Source organism: Cydia strobilella, chromosome 13, assembly GCF_947568885.1.
Source record: "Cydia strobilella chromosome 13, ilCydStro3.1, whole genome shotgun sequence".
Taxonomy (NCBI): domain Eukaryota; kingdom Metazoa; phylum Arthropoda; class Insecta; order Lepidoptera; family Tortricidae; genus Cydia; species Cydia strobilella.
In genome coordinates, this window is record NC_086053.1 from 3,115,611 (window position 1) to 3,135,705 (window position 20,095).

Below are 20,095 nucleotides of genomic sequence, written 5' to 3' on the forward strand. Positions count from 1 at the left end.
AACCGCTGTCACAGTCACAAAACTACAAAAAATCATAATAAAGTTTTTTAGGAATATATAGTTTAAAGAACAGCACCCTCTAGCGGAGAAAGTAGGTACTGTACTAATACTTATTCGTTTTTTGTGGTATAAGTAAATTAAATGATTCTATAAAGAACGATTTATATGTGGTAAATGAAACTCAGAATATTATTTTATTTAAAAAGTATTTTTTAATAATAAAATTAAATTAGTATCTAAAACATAAATTTTCATTGTATACAATTCACACGATCATTATTAATTTGTCTTTTAGTAGTGGAAGGAATGAATATAATTTCAATAATTGTATAATAAAGGTAGAGATTCATAAAATAGATATTTAATAATAAGCTTTTATAAGATAGCATACATATATAAAATATAAAATTATATAAATTAATCATTAATATAAGTTTGTATAGTCATAGTCAGCTTCTAAGTCACTCAATATATTAGATATTAGAACCTTGTCATTTTGCCCGTTGTTTAACATGATAAGTAAAAATTATATGACATTCTTATTTACACAGATTGACTAAGTCCCACAGTAAGCTCAAGAAGGCTTGTGTTGTGGGTACTCAGACAACGATATATGAAATATACTTACAAATACATAAATACATAGAAAACACCCAAGACTCAGGAACAAATATCTGTGCTCATCACACAAATAAATGCCCTTACCGGGATTCGAACCCAGGACCATCGGCTTCACAGGCAGAGTCACTACCCACTAGGCCAGACCAGGCGTCAAATATCTCTCTTTTCTATCTACATCCTCATCCTCACCTTAAATATACAAGAGCAATTTAAATCTTAGGGTTTTATTTATTTATGTAATTGTTTTTTTGTAATTTTGGATTAATTTTATTGTTTGTAAAAATTGACATGTAAAAGTGCCCCTGTGGCCTATTTGCTGAATAAATGTTTGATGTTTGATGTTTAAACTTTATTGCACAAACAAAGAAAAATGTACAAATGGCGGACTTAATGCCAAAAGGCATTCTCTACCAGTCAACCATTAGGTCAAACAGAGACATAAATGTTGGTGCAGGACAGATTCATAAATTATAACGAGAAATAGAACAAAAAAAAAATCAAATGTTTTTGTGTTATTACTATCATTTAAAACTAGTGACTACTGAAGCTGACTCTATGAATATACAAGTTAATAAGTAGATCACATTTTAATTTCACAGAAAGTATTTACTTAAATCTAAAGTTAGTTTGAGTAGGTAAGTGTTAAAATAATAATTTATTAACCGATTTGTATGAGTATACCAGTACTGTTATTTTAGTATAAGTATGGATGGTTTCGTTCCAAAATATTTCTGATGAAAATATGATTGAAGACGAAGAACATTTCTAGAACAACATAGAGCTAATTTTTTTAATAAATACTTCTCAAATGCTAGCGTCTCTAGCGGACCAATAACAATATTAAATTATAAATTTCAATAAGACACATCATCTAAATCTAAAAGATCAATGTCTCTTCTGCTGTCAGCTAAAGAACACAACAATTTTGTACCTTTCATATCAATTATCCTTTATATTTTATATTACTAATATATACTATTAAATAATATTATATTACTAATGTATAATAATAAATATATTACTATAGAATACTTGTGAATAATACTTTTTTTATATTTTGTATTTCATTAAGTTCCCTTTGAGCTTTTCTGCTTTAATTACTAGTGGAAACTGTTTTGGCTTGTGTTTTATTAATATTAATTCATATTGTGTAAGATTTTAAGCTGTTTGTATCCCAATAAAATATATAAAATAAAATCAAAATTACATATTTCACGTAGCTGCCAAACCAGTGGGCCTACCGCGAACACCGAAGTTCGCTAATTGTGGGCATCTTTCTCTGTCACTCTAATTACGCCTTAATTGGAACAACAGAGATAGTTGCCCGCAATTTGCGTACTTCGGCGTTCGCGGTAGGTCCTCAGACACCGTGACAATGACAAAGCATCTCTCATTCTAACCATTATAGAAGAAAAGAGACATGATTTATACCACAAAATGTCCACAGATCCAAAGAAAGACCAGCCCAATTGGAACACAACTATAGGTAAGTTCATGAGATCTTGCCGATGATTTGCTCCCAAGTCTTGATCTTCTTGAGGGCATCCTTGGCGGCGGATGCCATCAGACCTTCGGAGGACTGGGAAGGCTCGAAGCCGAGGATCAGAGCAGCTTCGGAGAGGTAGCCTACGATCTGAAAAGGAAATATATGTAGGTAGTCAATTTGTATTGAGTAAATTTTACAAAATGCTTGTTATTTAATTCCGAACTTCATCCAGTTTAGGTAACAATTATTCCACGAAAAAAAGAGCTCCAAGCAAATCCGCTCGACGTCGACGCTGCTGCCGCAGACAATGGTTTTTACCAAAGTGACTGTAATGATCCTCTAGCCCAGAGGATACGCTGTCTTATTGGGATAAGTGTCGCACTGTGCCAGTCAATAATCTGTTACTGCATTGCAGTGTGGGGCAGTGCAGCAAAGACTACCATGTTAGAAATTGAAAGAGCGCAGCGTTCAGTCTTGAAAGTAATGTTCAAAAAACCTTTTCGTTTTCCAACTGCTGATCTCTTTGCTCAGGCTAAAGTTCTATCTGTTCGTCAACTGTTTATACACAAAATTTGCTTACAAACACATAAATCGTCTAAAGTATCAAAGGAGTATAATATATTATCACAAAAACGCGTCTTCAATTTACCCGTTCCAAGAGTAAATTCAGCTTTTGGCAAACGTTTTGGGGAACGCATCAGGGCGTCTACATACAATGCTATAAATAAACTATGTAACCTCAGGGATTGCACACAAATGGAAGCGAAAAAACTGCTTTTCAAACTGCTGCACTCACAAAATTATGCCGAGACAGAAGCCATATTTAACAAAATTTAGTTTCAATATTGTGTCTAGATTAAGCCTTAGTTTGTAGTTTTAATTGTAACAATGTCTGATATTTAAATTATAATTGGTTCCCCGCGATACAGGCACTGCCTAGTGCGGAGACCCCTGGAATGTCTGTAACCTTTAGCTGAAAATAAGTGATCTTTATTCTTTATTCTTTATTCTTAAGTTCAGTTTCCTCACGATATTCAAGAAATCCACTGGTTGTACCCATGAGCCGGGATTTCTAACCGACTATCACTGGTCCCATCAAACCTCTCACCCTGCCGTCTGCCGTTAGACCACCAGTGCTCTAAAGAGAATGCGCAGAAGACTGTAAGTACCTCTTTCAGCCTTGTACGCAGCTCATCCTTAGAGATGGATTTGCTCTCAAACTTGCGTGTGGTCAGGATCATCAGTGGCGCATGCAGCTCGTACAGTGTCACACCTAGAATAACAATTTCATGTCACGTAACTTAATTTGAGACAAGAAATATGGCATCTGAAGAAAAAAAGACCACGACCTTCTCGTCAGCTCTGTAGATAATCAATTTTAGCTTTTGTAGTTGCAAGTGTTGCAACTCATGTGAACAGCATTACTAAGGGTCTGTTGCACCAAACTGTTTGTAATCGTTAAAGAGTTCGCTTAATTTTATTGTATGGAAAGTTTCATAGTAAACCGCGGCGCGCCGGGTGACGTTAATCAGTCTGTCAAGTGCGGATGGTGCAACTGGCACTCGGTCTAAATAAGATTTTAATTCATTGGCCCGCTAGTGCTCGGTGCTAGAGTCTGTTCGGAAAGAGACGAGTCAGTAGAATGTGCTGGTTCCCTTATATTCCACGACTTCTTTTTCCGCAAAGACTCATCATCTTCCTCGCGTTGTCCCGGCATTTTGCCACGGCTCCATGGGAGCCTGGGGTCCGCTTGGCAACTAATCCCAAGAATTGGCGTAGGCACTAGTTTTTACGAAAGCGACTGCCATCTGACCGTCCAACCCAGAGGGGAAACTAGGCCTTGTCGGGATTAGTCCGGTTTCCTCATGATGTTTTCCTTCACCGAAAAGCGACTGGTAAATATCAAATGATATTTCGTACATAAGTTCCGAAAAACTCATTGGTACGAGCCGGGGTTTGAACCCGCGACCTCCGGATTGCAAGCCGCACGCTCTTACCGCTAGGCCACCAGACTACGACTACGTGTAAAGACTACGTGTATTTAACTAGTTTGATAAAGTAAACTTTACTGTAATCTCGACGGGGTATCTCCGTTAAGGAACGAATTGTCAGAGGACATCATGACATGATCATGCAACGAGTAGGTAGTTGCTTATTATCGCGTAATGACTTATGCTCAGTCCTTACCTCGTAACCTAGAATATCCCGGCTCAATAACATCAAATGCCTTCATCAGCTCACGGCACACCTCAATCTTCCTATGCAGCTCGGGTTCCGGCATCTCATGGATGAGGTAGCTCGCCGCTTTGCCATAGAGCTGCGACAACGAGTGAAGCGCAGACAGCCGCAGGTAGTGCCCCCCGTGTATTACGTTACGGTATTTATGAAGGAAGGTCTCGAAGCCGGGGACGTCATTGGCGTCGATTTGTTCAAACTCGTCCGTAAGCCTGGAAAGTTGCGATAGATTTTGTAATAAAATTGACATTGAACTTTATAGAGTTAGACCAACAAATATCTGCAGAAATTTTGACAGCATGCGCAGTGCCAGTGTTATTTATACGTCATAATTTCATAGTAGTTTGACGTTTAAAATAACACCTGCACCGCGTGTGCTGTCAAAATCTCTGCACTTTTCTTGGTTTAACCAGATGTGACGTAGTTTTGGCGGAAAGGTGTAAATATCTGGTGGTACCGAGGCCGGTTCGGGTCTTCGACATTGCGGGGTTGCGTATGCAATCATCGCAGCCATAATATGTTTTCGAGTTTGCAGTTTTAAGGCATATTTTTTTCCATGCTAGCAAAGATAGATATAACTCCGTAATAGATGGATACAGTCTAAGGAAAAAACGTGCCTCGAAAATCAAGAAAATGCTAGTTTTATTTACGGGCCTAAAATTGGCTTTTTTATGATATAGGAGGCAAACGAGCAGACGGATCACCTGATGGTAAGCGATTACCGCCGCCCATGGACACCCGCAACACCGGAGGGGTTGTAAGTGCGTTGCCGGCATTTAAGATGGGAGTACGGTCTTTTCTTGAAGATTTGAAGGTCGTATCGGTCCGGAAATACCGCAGGCGACAGTTCATTCCACAGTTTAGCTGTGCGAAGCAGGAAGTTTCTAGAGAAACGCACAGTTGAGGACTGCCAGCCAATAATAGTACATTTTACAACTAGTGTAAAAAGACATTTCACACGTGTTGTAAACGACGTTTTTTAATACAATTGCGAAAAAATAATAAATTAATATATCATTAGTAGAATCATACCACCAAACCAAACCAAAACCAAAAGTACCTATACAGCCCGCGATACGCGAGCTGCCGCAGCCCGCGATACCTTCATACTCGTGCGCGCCCCGGCCGCGGCCGCCGCGGGCCCGGCGCGGGTTGGTCAACGACACCGAGGAGTAACGAGTGAGGCCCTGGTACCTGCTCCGCGCTAAATTCAATTTTAACTGCGTTTCGAAAGTATAGTTTGGAACTAAAAAGTAAAAAGCACTAGTTCGAGAAATTGAGCTTCTCGCACGCTACGCAGCCACAAAAAGTACCACTTTTTGAGCAACTGTATTAAAATAGTTATTTACGATACAAGTGCGGAAAAGAGGAAATTTTAAACGAGTGGCGATAAATTAAAACACGACCGCAGGGAGTGTTTTAAATCGACACGAGTTGCGAATTACCTTTTCGCACGTGTATCGTACAACGTTTTACAGTACATATGGCCCTTTAAACTTTCGACATATGCACGAAAAGTGCTCATTCCCGCACTAGTGCGAAAAAGTAGCACCATATGTACTGTAAAAGATATTTCATTTGATTAGGATAGTATCTAACCTTTTAAGCAGCAGTTGAACGGCAGCTGCCGACATACTGTAGCTACACTCATCTACACAGTTCCACGGTGCCGCGGGGTGGAGCGGCGCGGCGGGCAGCACGCGGCCGGCGCACTTGGGGCAGCGGAAGGCGCTGGCGAGCGTGCCGAGCTCGGTGGGGTCGGCGCAGCGCCGGCAGCAGCACTCGAAGAACTTGCTGTGTTTGATGTGCTCGCGGCGTTTTAACGTGCCCTGCAGCGGTATCATAGTCGCATTTTTATCATTTGTCATGTCATGCGTCACTTTCGTCATAGAGTAACTTATACTAGAGCGGTACTGTCATAGTAAATTTTGTAACCCCAGTAAATTCACTGCCATCTGTCGACACACTTTAAAACTAAAAATGGAGATTTATAAAAATACGATAAAATGTATTTAAATATAGATAAATGATTTTTTTTATTTGCATTAATTATTTTTATGATTTCGACCCATGTTCTTTCACTGATATGCGTTAAAATTGTTAAATAACAAACGAAACCGTCAACGCCATCTATACGACTGTAGGCCAAAACTAGTAGCGCCCTCTGAACGAGAATCAAATTTTCTTGATTTTCGAGGCACGTTTTTTCCTTAGACTGTTTCATCTATTACGGAGTTATATCTATCTTTGCTTTCGTACTTACATATTTGTTACTTTGTTAGAACGTGACAGATGGTGACAAATGATAAAGAGCCGACCATCTTAGCCGTACAGGATCAAGTCAATGGTTGTACAATTCGTGATATAAAAAGTCATGGAAGAGCCATCGGGCGTTTCAATTTCAACCGCCTCCTTTCCGCAAACTCTTTGGACGACCTGTCTGGCATAGTGGGTGCCTGTCTATGAAGCCGATGGTCCCGGATTCAAATCCTCGTAAGGACATTTATTCGAAATATTTAGATCAGTACGGTTTCACTCCCTATTATTTTTAGTCTCTTGGCGACGTTTCGGATTCTTTGGGAATCCTTCCTCAGGCACGATCCGTACTGATCTAAATATTTTGAAATATGTCTTACGATAGTTTAATTTCGACATTTATTGGTGTGATGAGCACCGATATTTGTTCCTAAGTCATGGGTGTTTTTAATGTATTTAAGTATTTATGAATATTTATATATTATATAGGTATATCGTTTTCCAAGTACCTTCCAACAACACAAGCCTTATTTAAGCTTACTGTGGAACTTAGTCAATGTATGTAATGTCTTATAATATTTTATACATTGTTTTTATGAATCAGGTTTAGATTTTCCCCGCCGGTCGCGTGTGTCGTCGGTTGTTGTCCTACAGTCTATGAGGCCCACAATCATCTTTTAAATAGGCTACGCCACTGTACCACAGAATAACTAATAGTACTACCGTACAGAAAATTCACTCCTTCACAAAAGCCAGATTTAGGTATAAAATTATACCTACACTCGCCGCCTGCAAGCAAAATAGAAACTTATAACCGCGCACGAACCGTGAATCTTCTTTGCGCGCCGCAGTTTTATGACCGAGCTGCGAGTGTCGGCACGGGGTTGTCACTTGACAAGTTTTTGTACCTATACCTACTGATTTATTATTTTTAAGATGAATATGTAGGAATTACAAACGTTGATTCTGTAAACATAAAATTTTTAGCCGGAGATAGTATGTCTGATTCTCACGGAAGTAGGTATGCCACAGAAGTATGTATGTATGTAAACACTTTATTGTACGTAAGACAGATTACAAACGCAATAAAAGAACAAAAATATATACAATGTACAAAGGCGGACTTATACCTATAAGGGATCCCTAAAAGTACTTATTCCTTTGAAAATATGTCGGTCAATATAGTCAGGAATTTAAAAAAAATATTTTTTCTGCTTCCTTGTGCTTCCGTTTATTCAGACATCCGTAAACAGAACATTATCTTTTATACAGATTAGATCGCGATTTAGGTTTCGAAGCCATTGCGTATTTACAATTTTGCGCGAGCGCCACGTGACACGACTATCGTGCGAGCCGAGCGGCAGCCCACTGCCATACACCGTCCCGGGCGGTGCGCCGGCCAAATATACCTAAACTGCGCAGTGACACCCCCCTGACTGTACCTGTAACGTATACGCATAGCACAGCGACAGTAAGTCCCCTGCCTTATGCGTCACGGCTGCTCGTACGGTAAGAGGTCTGTTTGGCTTCGTCTCGGCGTCTGTGTGGGTTGTACTGGGAGTGCAGTCGTGAGCCAGGAGATACGCTTGGTCGTAGAGCGCGCGAGCGTTAGCCCCACCTCCACCGACTTCGAAGGCGTTCACCTGGAAACCAGAAGATAAACTTTTAGGTTCACTTTTATTGAAAGCCTGTAAGACAACGGACTCTCAAGTATCCCACAGAGAGCATAGCATCACCTTCTATGTTTATTGCTGCCGATTTGAAAGGAAAAGTGTAGATACTGGAAAAGAATACCAAAACATCACCAACACCTACCTCAAGTCTCCCACAGACCGTATGCACCTTTTTATGTCATAGTCAGCAAACGAGCAGACGAGCCGCCTGATAGGAAGCGGTCATCGTCGCCCATGGACAACTTAAGCGTTGCCGACCTCCTCAATGTCGTCCATTCTCGATGCTTTCAATCAGCTGAGACCATGGGTTTCGTTACTATAGGCAAAATTAAATATTTCCTTTCCCGGCGTAGTGTGTTGTGGGCTCACATGTATATAGCTAATTTGGTACTATCCGCGCGCGAATTCCGTGCACGGCTGAGGAATATTAGGAATGTTGGGCGTCATGACAGAGTAGTGTCATTTTGTACGTACGGGCGCGGCGCACACCCTCCCACTTCCTCGACCTCCAAATGCACGGAATTGGCTCGCGGACAGTAGAGTCCACGTTCTTTTTACGACACTCTATCAGGAGGGCTCTAACAAAAAAACGGACAGGTGCGAGTCGGACTCGCCCACCGAGGGTTTTGTACTTTTTAGTATTTGTTGTTATAGCGGCAACAGAACATCATCTGTGAAAATTTCAACTGTTTAGCTATCAGGCTGATAGCTAAACATCACGGTTTATGAGATACAGTCTGGTGACAGACAGACGTTTTTACCCTTTGCGTACGGAACCCTAAAAAGATTCCACCAACCTCAAGTTACTCAAGTATCTTCTCGCCAAACTCCATTCTCCAAGCCTTGAATCGGCTTAGTAAATGAGTTTCATTGGTTGGTCTCGAGGAAGGGCGCTTGTAGGCTTCCATGTCTTTAAGGTCCACTTTTGAAACGACTGTATCGAAAGTGAATCGACAAAACATACAAAAAGTTTTTACCAACCTCAAGTATCCCGCAAATAGTGTGCATCTCTTCATCATCAAACTCCATTTTCCAAGCCTTCAGCCGGCTTAGAACATGAGTCTCGTTGCTGGGCCATATATCAGGTCTTTCCTTCCGAAGAGCATTATGGGCTTCCATGGCTGACACCGCTGCCCATTTGGACGGGTCCGCCTTTTTTAGAAGTAGGCACCTGAAATGTTAAGGCATAAACGTTTTAACAGAGTAATTGATTGAATTTGTGTTTAACTGGGAGGGGTAACATCGATGTCTACTCTCAGGAAGGTGTATGTATAATTTAATTTTAAAACTGTAAATGGGTCGGTACGGACGGGCTTCGTTGTCTAATATAAACTATTATCGTTACTCATCAAATCGAAACACAGAAATAGGAGAAAATTGTGATGTAAGTACATACACGTACATCATACATGACAGGCCTGATTAACCCGACAAACTCGAATCTAATGATCTATCATTACTGATGAAAACCGCCCAACCACAGAATAAATAATAGTACTAGGTACAGAAGATTCACTCTCTAACAAAACGCGTCTATTACGACAGATATGACCGCTAGGTGGCGCATGCGCGCAGGCGTCCGTTCCGTAGCGTTGCGCGGCAATTACTATGGCTAGACCTCAGAACTGGGGGCGGCCGCATGTACTTGTAGCGGCGCGACGAAATCGCGGAGTGAGTCACGCCTTTTTTTTTTCAGGAGGGGGAAAAATGCAATTACGCATACCACTCGGGCGTGGGGACGGACCCGAGTGGTTACGTGGGACTCCTTGTTTTGGGCTAATGGGACCCCAAGTTTACCCACTAAACAACCCCCCCCTGCCGCCATTGTGCTGTAGCGGTGGGCTGTAGGAACGCTCGCGCTTTACTTCTACAGCACCACCAGCACCAGTCCGTGTTTGCGGACCATCGCCTCTTCGAGATCGAGATTTTCTTACTTTCCATGATTAACAAGTACCTACATATTTAGGTTTTCACTTAAGCAGGCCGGAAATGTATTTTTTATTTATTTATTATTATAAACTGATCGGCGATTGGCCCTAGTCACACCTGATGGAAAGTGAATACAGGGCCTAAGATGGAGCTCACCGGTTCAGTAACAGCCTATTCACTCTTGTTTTAAAGAGACCGAGACTTGTTTGAAATCCAATGACAAATGTGTTGAGGTATTAGAGGTACCTTAAAGGCATCAATGCGTGGTACGACTCCTTCAAATCCTCCATATCGTTGTAGTTGGGAGGGCACTTCTTCAACGCCTCGCACTCGTACGCGGAGTGCCCGGTGTACCGTCTCCGGCCGAAGCACGTCTTGCTGCAGAGGGGCCATTTGCAGCCGTCGCATCTGAAAAAGGTTTACATATTTCTTACTTATAAGTTTAAGACCACATTAGGATAAGAGTATTGAATGATTCACGGTTAGTTTCAATCACCCGCGAGCAAGATGCATGTAACTGCGTCGAAATATCAGCTCGAAAACAATACAAAAGGTAATCGCGGTCCATATCCCGGTCAATAAAAGTCACATTAGGATAGCAGAGGCAGAGGTAGACCAAAAGGGAGATGGTAAGACGACATTCATTTTGTTTAGCGATTTTGATTTTGATTAGCGAATAACAAGGGAAGCTTATTATTCATAAATGCGTTACTGGCCTGAATTAGCTATGAATCGTTTGTTATTTGTCATTTTGACTTATGTATTTGTAAGAAAGGAATAAAAATTAGTTTAACTAAATCGCCCGAAAAGTTTTATGAATAAGGGGCTAAGGTACTTACCACATCATTCGCTTGCCCTGTTTCCATCGCTTTTCTATCTCTCACTTGTAAACTGAACTCACTTGTATAAGGCCACGTCATGCATCTCGCGGTAGCACCCGAGGCAAACGACGGGACAGCCTGCGCACGGGCCTACAGCCAACGCGGGGGCTTCCAGAATTATCTCTCACTTGTAAACTGAACTCACTTGTATAAGGCCACGTCATGCAGCTCGCGGTAGCACCCGAGGCACACGACGGGACAGCCTGCGCACGGGCCTACAGCCAACGCGGGGGCTTACGGGATTATCTCTCACTTGTAAACTGAACTCACTTGTATAAGGCCACGACATGCAGCTCGCGGTAGCACCCGAGGCAAACGACGGGACAGCCTGCGCACGGGCCTACAGCCAACGCGGGGGCTTCCAGAATTATCTCTCACTTGTAAACTGAACTCACCTGTATAAGGCCACGTCATGCAGCTCGCGGTAGCACCCGAGGCACATGACGGGACAGCCTGCGCACGGGCCTACAGCCAACGCGGGGGCTTCCGGGATTATCTCTCACTTGTAAACTGAACTCACTTGTATAAGGCCACGCCATGCAGCTCGCGGTAGCACCCGAGGCACACGACGGGACAGCCTGCGCACGGGCCTACAGCCAACGCGGGGGCTTCCGGGATTATCTCTCACTTGTAAACTGAACTCACTTGTATAAGGCCACGTCATGCAGCTCGCGGTAGCACCCGAGGCAAACGACGGGACAGCCTGCGCACGGGCCTACAGCCAACGCGGGGGCTTCCAGAATTATCTCTCACTTGTAAACTGAATTCACTTGTATAAGGCCACGTCATGCAGCTCGCGGTAGCACCCGAGGCACACGACGGGACAGCCTGCGCACGGGCCTACAGCCAACGCGGGGGCTTCCGGGATTATCTCTCACTTGTAAACTGAACTCACTTGTATAAGGCCACGTCATGCAGCTCGCGGTAGCACCCGAGGCAAACGACGGGACAGCCTGCGCACGGGCCTACAGCCAACGCGGGGGCTTCCAGAATTATCTCTCACTTGTAAACTGAACTCACTTGTATAAGGCCACGTCATGCAGCTCGCGGTAGCACCCGAGGCACACGACGGGACAGCCTGCGCACGGGCCTACAGCCAACGCGGGGGCTTCCAGGATTATCTCTCCGGCGCGGATGTCGCGTCGAGCCACTAAGTACCTGGAAAGTATGATCACATTTTTACAATTTGAGCTTAAAGTAATTTGACAACCGGATATAATGGTCTCATGTATGTGTGTGTCTCTTTAAATCGAGCGATGTTACCAAGTGACATTTGATCACGTAGATAACCTTGTGCATTATACACTGCGATTGGACCAAAAATATAGTATTTTAAAATGGCGTACACTTGTTATACAAAATAACCTGACCAATCTAGGCAATTTATTTAATAGACCAATAAAATTTGACCTTTAACCATTGGTAGCAGTTTATTGTAACATGGCCATACCGTCCCATAACATCCGAGTGTTTGACCTCATAGCACAGGTCAGGCGTGGGTAGGACCTCTTGGACCTCCTGGACCTCCTCGGCCTCGACTTCGGCCTCGGGAATGTTCTCCTTGTTCCTTCCATCGCCTTTCCCGCGCTTCTTTTGCTAGAAAAAAGCAAATACCCATTTTTTACAATACAATAAGGCTTAAGCCTAAAAGTAGGTTCTTAATGCTAAAATTTTTATTATAGTATTTTTCAAACTCGATGGGTAGGGTGACATGTGTCATCTCCGTATAATTTATAGTCTAATAACGCCAAATCTCGATTTTTTTATTGAAATGACACCTGTCAGCGTACCCAACGAGTTTGAAAAATACAATATACGATAAGGAGTAATTACGTGCGAAGACGCGCTTTAACACTTTATATTGGGTTATTTTTAATTTTCAACTAGGTACCTACTCCTACCTACTGAAATAACTAAGACATTCATCTATCAAAATAAATCATGAAATGCAGTAAAACGTAATCGTAAAGTTTGCTCCCAGTTACTTTGAACCAAACGAACAAAAATGATTTATCACACAACCAACAAACATTTCGTCATGACCCGAAAATAATTCGAATAAAAAATTTGATTGTCAGATTTAATCAACAAAATGCTGGTTTAAAATTAACACATCTTCACGGCACATTCCTGCTGAAAGATATATGTTTCCGTCACGTGGATCTCAAAATGGTGACACTTCTTAATTTATATTAATTTTATATCAAAATAACCTTAGGTTGGGTAACCTAAGGTTATTTTGCTTACGCTCTCGAGTCAAAGTAACAGTCAAACAAAAACATATGAAAATATTAACGACACGAACAATTTGTTGATATTTGTCCTAATGGCTCCTCTACACGATGGGCCATCATACTAGCTCACTAAGATGGGCCAGCGTGTAGAGAGGGTAGTGGTGGCGGATGGCTTATGGCGCGGCGGGATGGCGATGGGATGGCAACGGTGTCGATTTTTCGTCGGCACATCAAAGGTGCGTAGGTGCGTAGGTACGCAAACGTAAAATTTAACATGGTTTCATAAAGATTTTAAAATGTTATAAAGGGATAGTGCAGTTTGCAAAAATGCATAATGTCCCGTCGTCGCGGTGCTAAGGCAACTGTGCGATGATGTCACGAGAGCGCTGACACGAAAAACGAAAACAAACGACAACTCACTCTGAATATACGGCGAAACATCCAAGCGGATCCCGACCAAATGGCAGGAATAGTAGACATAGACGCAAAACTGAAGAGTGAAGTGACGAGTAGTATCAATGGTAGGCGTTGTCTAGATATATTCTGGGCGCCACTTGACCGTGCCAATGGTCGGAATAAAAATCCATTTCATAATATTGGCAGGATAGGTTAAAGTTCAGATTTGCGGACGAAAAAACAAAAACCGTTTAAGTGAGTGCAGTTTGGTCAGGTAGGAGCAAAAGTTTTAAAGGAAGATTGTTGTCAATTCGGTCAACTATCAATAGGTTTAAACAACCTTAAACATAAATAAAAAGCTCTTTTCATTTATGTCTATATATTTATTGATTTGTTTAACGACCGCTAACTTTCTTAGCATTGGTCATGATACTGCATGCAAAGCTAGTGTCTCCGGATTAAAATTTCAATATTTTTAATTTTATTTAATATAGTAGAAGAGTAAGAGTACTTTGTACTTGGACTTACTGCACGAAACGAATATATTGTCGCGTTTTTATCGCTTATCGCTACACGAATGAAGCTAAGTTGGCAGCTACTTTGATAGGCCGGATGGTGCAAGTGTCATTTTTTAACGTCAAACTTCTATGAAATTATGACGTTACCGCAGTGGCGTAACTAGGGGGGGGGGGGAGGGCAGAGGGTGCAAGTGCCCCGGGCGCCATCCAAGGGGGCTAAAATGGGCAAAAGGCAGCAGCAGGGAAACTTTTGTCAGTCGTCAGGGGGCGCAAATTAGTGACTGCCCCAGGCGCCATATCCTCTAGCTACGCCCCTGCGTTACCGTCTGGGCTATCAAAATCGCTGCCAATTTAGCTTGGTCTGACTCTATCTATGCTTTTGACTAATTACAATATAGTCCTCCACATCGATTTCGATGTGACTGGCCAGGCCAAACTCGCTCTTAAAAACTCTCACACTCACGGCAGTAGAGTTGACCGGCCGTATTGTACATATACACGAAGGAGGGCTTAGGTCTTTCCTTGCTCAATTGTCGTTTTACATCTAACGTCGTGAGGCGGTTACCCACAAACGACTAATTACAATACAGATTAGCCAAAGTAACAGCTATTTTTACGCAACTACGCAAAAAGAGGAGTGTTATATGTTTGACGCCAATGTCTGTCTGTCGTGGCATCGTCGCTCCAACGGATGGACCAATTTCGATGCGGTTTTTTTACTTGAAAGAGAGTTTCCTTGCGGTGGTTCTTAGCTATTTTCGAAGGAAATCGATCCAGCAGTTTGAGGAGTGTCAGCTCTTTTCCAAAATTATGTAAGGCATTTTTTTTTCATATAGCGTAGCATTTAAAAAAAAGCGCTGGTGGCCTAGCGTTAAGAGTTTGCGACTTTCAATCCGGAGGTAGCGGTTTCAAATTTCAAACCCCGGCTCGTACCAATGAGTTTTTCGGGACTAATATACGAAATATCATTTGATATTTACCAGTCGCTTTTCGGCGAAGGAAAACATCGTGAGGAAACCGGACTAATCCTAACAAAGTCTAGTTCCCCTGGGTTGGAAGGTCAGATCGCAGTCGCTTTCGTAAAAACTAGTCAATTAGCCTACGTCAATTCTTAGGATTAGTTGTCAAGCGGACCCCAGGCTCCCAGGAGCCGTGGCAAAATGCCGGGATAACGCGAGGAAAATGATGATGAGCGTAGCATTTTTTATTTAATAGCTACTGTACCTAATATTGTCTTCAGTTACCGCGATAGTTACTCATGTAATAAAACTATGAAAACGGATTATATATCGTATATTAAATTTATAATACATCCCGACGTTTCGAACCCTTTACAGCGTTTGTGGTCAACGGGTGACCACCACCACCGTTGACCACGAACGCTGTATAGGGTTCGAAACGTCGGGATGTATTATAAATTCAATATACGCGATATAATCCGTTTTCATAGTTTTATTTCTACTGTACCTACTTAAACTGGTATAACTGTGGTTTTAAACTAAATAACTAATGGAGAACCATTAGCAATACTGTAAATCATAAGTCAACGTCCGAGATTCCAAATGGCCTGATAGGTATTTATAGTTACCCTTAGCACTTAAAAAATACCGTGCAAATGGACTATCGGGAGATTAGAAAGAAAGATCAAGGGCACAAGGCTTTTAACGGCCCGGAAATAGTTTTCGTAGTTTGATTGGTGGAATTGAAATATAGGGTGGAATCGCAATAGTACATTACTACAGAGGCCGGGAAGTAAGGGGTTGCCGGCCGAATGCATATATACGGCCGAACGTAGTGAGGCCGGATAGTTATGAGGCCGACAACCCCTTTTCACGCCGATGTATGTATAGTGCTTTTCTCAAACATGCAATGAAATAAATAAAGAAATCTCCACGAAATCAAAGTTTTAATTCTAAAGAAACTAAAAGTAAACTAGGCACAAAATATAACTACCACTTGTACCTATCTTTATCACACGTGTCGTATATTTTACACATGTAGTTAATCAATTTATTACACAAATGTTCAAAGGTATATTTATGTATCTTTGATTTTTCGCCTTGTATCCTCTGACTGTAGTTTTAGCCACATAACTAAGATTACATCGTTTTTTATGTTGATATTATGCTTCACATACATCGTTGCCTTAAACATGGAGTATAATTAACAGGTATTCATTTAATATTTTCGTCGGAACTCATATTAAATAACACAATAAACAACGCACAATAAATCCAATAAAATATAATTACAGATACACAATGAAAAATGTTCAACTTTACCTCCAAAACGATTAAAAAACCACCAACGCGTGTTTGAGTAGACATTTTTACCGCTAATATTTAAATGAAATATGTTTGTCAAAGGACTGTCTCATTTCAAACATAGACAGAGATAATCATACTATCTTTGTCTTACACTGGTACTAGCACCCAAAAGAAAAGGATGAGTATAGTTTTTTTGTTCTTATTTACTGACAAACTGGTTTGACCAACTATATTTTAATCTGTATTTGTAGGTAAATTTGTAATTAAATATTATTGGAATTTGTTAATAATGTTTTATTTATATATTTTTTGTAAATTCGATACAAATAAAACTGCAAAATATATTAATAATCGTTTATTGTTTTTTTAAGGGGTATTGGCAGAATCTCATTCCGAACCATAAGCAAATATTGGTTATAATTTTTTTTTTGGCTGAATGCCATGATGCTGTGTCTCAAATATATGTGAAATGGAAATTAAAAAAGAGCCACTTCCCGGCCTAGGCCTGCAACTTTGTATGAAATTTCATTACAGGCCCCTCGTCTAACCGCGCCGGAGTCGTGATACTTCCCAGCCAAATATAAAGAACGTAATATCAATATTACATAGCATGTTTGAGAAAATGTTATTAATGACTGTATGATTGGTCAGAATTCTAATGCAAAAGATGCATTACAAAATGATTATCTTTTTTACCCGAAATACGCGACCACGACTGCACCTAGTCACCATGTGTCATGGTCTTCATGTTTTAATACTTAAAAATCCGAATTATGTGTATGAAATATTTGTTAGGTGGGTATGTGGGTGAGTATTCTTCGTTGTCTTATTTTTTGTCCCCAAAAAATGTGACGAAGTGGAGCTTTTTATATGGGGTGAAAATTCGTGTTTAATTTTTCTCAAGAGAATTATAATCTATAGCTAGAAAGACATGTAATAATAGCACTCAACTTTTTTTACTTATTTGATAAAAGACAAAAATAGAAGCGTGACGGAGTGGTTATAAACAAGACAACGAATAGAATTTTGACCCAACCACATCCGAATTTGGGCTCATACGAAACATCTTATGGAATCAATTAACCCCCTTTTCCTCCACGTGAGTTACTATGGGATTTAAATCGCAAACAGCGCTCAGCAAAAGACAAAAGTAACCCAAGATTAGTAAACCAAGGTTCCATCTTTCACAAACATTACACACACGTATGCCCTTCGTCGCCCTTCTTCTTTCAAGGTGTTAGGTTTTATTCCCGTCCCGTTAATTATTATTATCACATTATTCTTGGCAGTTGTACTCGACTACAGAATTGTTTAGCACTTGGAGTCGGTTCAAATTGCCTTAATAATATAGTGGTAGAGAAATAATACGAGCAACGAATATTATAGTATTGCAAGCGTTATATTTTGGTAAAGGAACCGTGGTATGCACATCATAAACTTACGCTAGGACGGCCCGGATCCGGGCCGAGGTATCCGAAACTTCGTTTTCTATGTGTGCGACTTTTCGGAACACTGTTCCAATCGCTGGATCGCAAAGATTCGCACGCTTTTGTTAAGCTTTGGTAGCTCAGCTGGTTAAAAACGATCGGACCGATGTTCCGAAAGCTCGCAAGTTCAAGTCTTGACCGAAGTGGTGAATGTTTCGATTCTTTCCTTTAATAAAGATAAGTACTTTAACTTTTGTAAAAGCAAAGGCAGGAATTCAATCACGATTTTCTACTAAACGCATCTTCAGTTATTTCCTTAGCGCTAAACGAACTTGTACAAATAAACACACAATTATAACAGTAGTAAACCTTCGTACAAACAGAAACACCGGTATACCTTATGTCCTCGCAATAAGGTTCAAATTGACAGTTCACAGACGATACACCTCGTAAATGGTAAATGAGTAAGATACGCTTAATAGAAGTAAATATGTTTGTTTTCATTATTTTCCTTGGCTCATTGGAAACGTCTGATGCATTAATTCTTGATAGATATCCAGGTTATTTTGGTGGTTGTGGATATTCAAGGGTTATACCTACGTTTTATAGATTCTGGGATATATGAATCAAGATCTGATAATACCTATCGAATGTTACACACGGGCGTTAGTAGATACATGCGGTGGAGTATTATGCATACGTGCAATGCGAGAAGAGGTATGGGACGCATAAGTGAGGTAGCGTGAGTTGTATTGGTCTGTACCTTATGTACCTACTTTAATAAACTTATGAAAATGAGAGCTTAAAGGTCTGAGTCACCCTTGATATTTCATATTCATGATTCATGTCCACTACCTCAGTGATTCGAAGAAATTACGTAGGTTCTGAAATAACTGAATGTCTGTATCCTTGCCCATCAGTTAACAGATTGGAGCTAATTTCATCAATTTATATATTCCAAATTGCGGATAAGAATTTCCATGAATGTTCTCTAGGTGAATAACATGTATGTAAATTCATTAAAATGTAGGTTAGTAGGTATCGTATATTTAAGGGTTCTGTGTTGTGGTTACCGACACGACAACCATAATACTGCCCTCATGAAACCTCAAATCAAAATTTACCTTAAATTTCTTTCTTAAAATTAATTTCTCGAGATACCTACCTCTATTGGACTTGAGGGCAGAATATATATTATGTAGGTATGTCAATTGTCAATACGAATATTACTAATATTAATATGAATTATGATGGTCAGATTTGTCGACGTGACAAGGAAGTATTCGCTCTGTGCATGTCTGTGGCACCTAGTGGATGTGGGATATATTAGGTACTGATTATCTGACAGTAAAGATGTCAGCTGCCAAATAGTATAAAGGTGTTGTTCCACAAAAGTTCATATTTTCACCACACGGTGCGCTGGCGTAATATTTCCCTCACTACCAACTTCGCACATAGCCAATACGTCATAAAATAGGACAGCCGTTGCTTTAGCTGGCAAAGAACATGATAGTTTCATACGAAAATAACCAATGTAATAGAATCTAGTCATCGACAACCGCCATCAATTTGGGTTTATGTTCGACTGTTCGTCTATAAAGGAGGTTTTTATGTTTCTCTCGTAAAAATGGATCAGTGATTGATTTATAATCTTGCGAAATGTTTATGCGTTTAATATGCTAATGCGCTTTGAAGTGCTGATAGTGTTATGTTTATGCTACTGCAGTTTGTTCTACAATAAAGTGGTTTTGAAAATCGATGGACATTATACGAGTAGAAACTGTAATGGTCAGCGGGAGTTATCGTATCGTAACAAATATCGATAAATGTTCTCACACGTCATCCGATTTCGGAAAGAAATCGGACGGATCTAGTGCGTAAATTATCATAGAAATAGTTCTACGGCTACTTCGGAGCAAATCTTCACGGATTCGGATCGGATGCGGATCGGACGTTGAGCGTTGCGGTGACCCGGACTCGGACCGTTGGCAGCGACAGGCGTCCGATACTTCGTTTTCTATAGAAAGTGTTACGTGATCATCGTTCACCAAGATTAACTTTTTTTGTTATTCTTTAGTTATATATTTCGTTCTATTATCATAAGTAAATGTCTCATTATTGAAAAGGATTATAACTTCCATAAAAGTGTATGTTTGGTTACAAATACCATCA

The 20,095-nt window shown here is 40.7% G+C and overlaps 1 protein-coding gene across 2 annotated transcripts in view; it reads right to left on the minus strand.

Annotated features, from left to right (window-relative positions):
- Window positions 1-1,537: 1,537 nt before the first annotated feature.
- LOC134746486 (SET domain-containing protein SmydA-8) overlaps window positions 1,538-20,095 on the minus strand; it is a 32,228-nt gene continuing 13,670 nt past the window's right edge. The window contains exons 3-11 of one of the 2 annotated variants that reach the window (XM_063680893.1): window positions 12,532-12,677; window positions 12,102-12,239; window positions 10,447-10,608; window positions 9,253-9,442; window positions 8,041-8,241; window positions 5,942-6,171; window positions 4,295-4,554; window positions 3,277-3,380; window positions 1,538-2,254 (exon numbers count right to left, since the gene is read on the minus strand). In XM_063680893.1, coding sequence (XP_063536963.1) covers window positions 2,114-2,254; window positions 3,277-3,380; window positions 4,295-4,554; window positions 5,942-6,171; window positions 8,041-8,241; window positions 9,253-9,442; window positions 10,447-10,608; window positions 12,102-12,239; window positions 12,532-12,677 — 1,572 coding nt within the window. In that variant the 3' untranslated portion in view covers window positions 1,538-2,113. Of the gene's footprint in view, window positions 2,255-3,276; window positions 3,381-4,294; window positions 4,555-5,941; window positions 6,172-8,040; window positions 8,242-9,252; window positions 9,443-10,446; window positions 10,609-11,101; window positions 11,200-12,101; window positions 12,240-12,531; window positions 12,678-20,095 lie in introns of those variants that run through there. The other variant, XM_063680892.1, reaches the window with a different exon arrangement.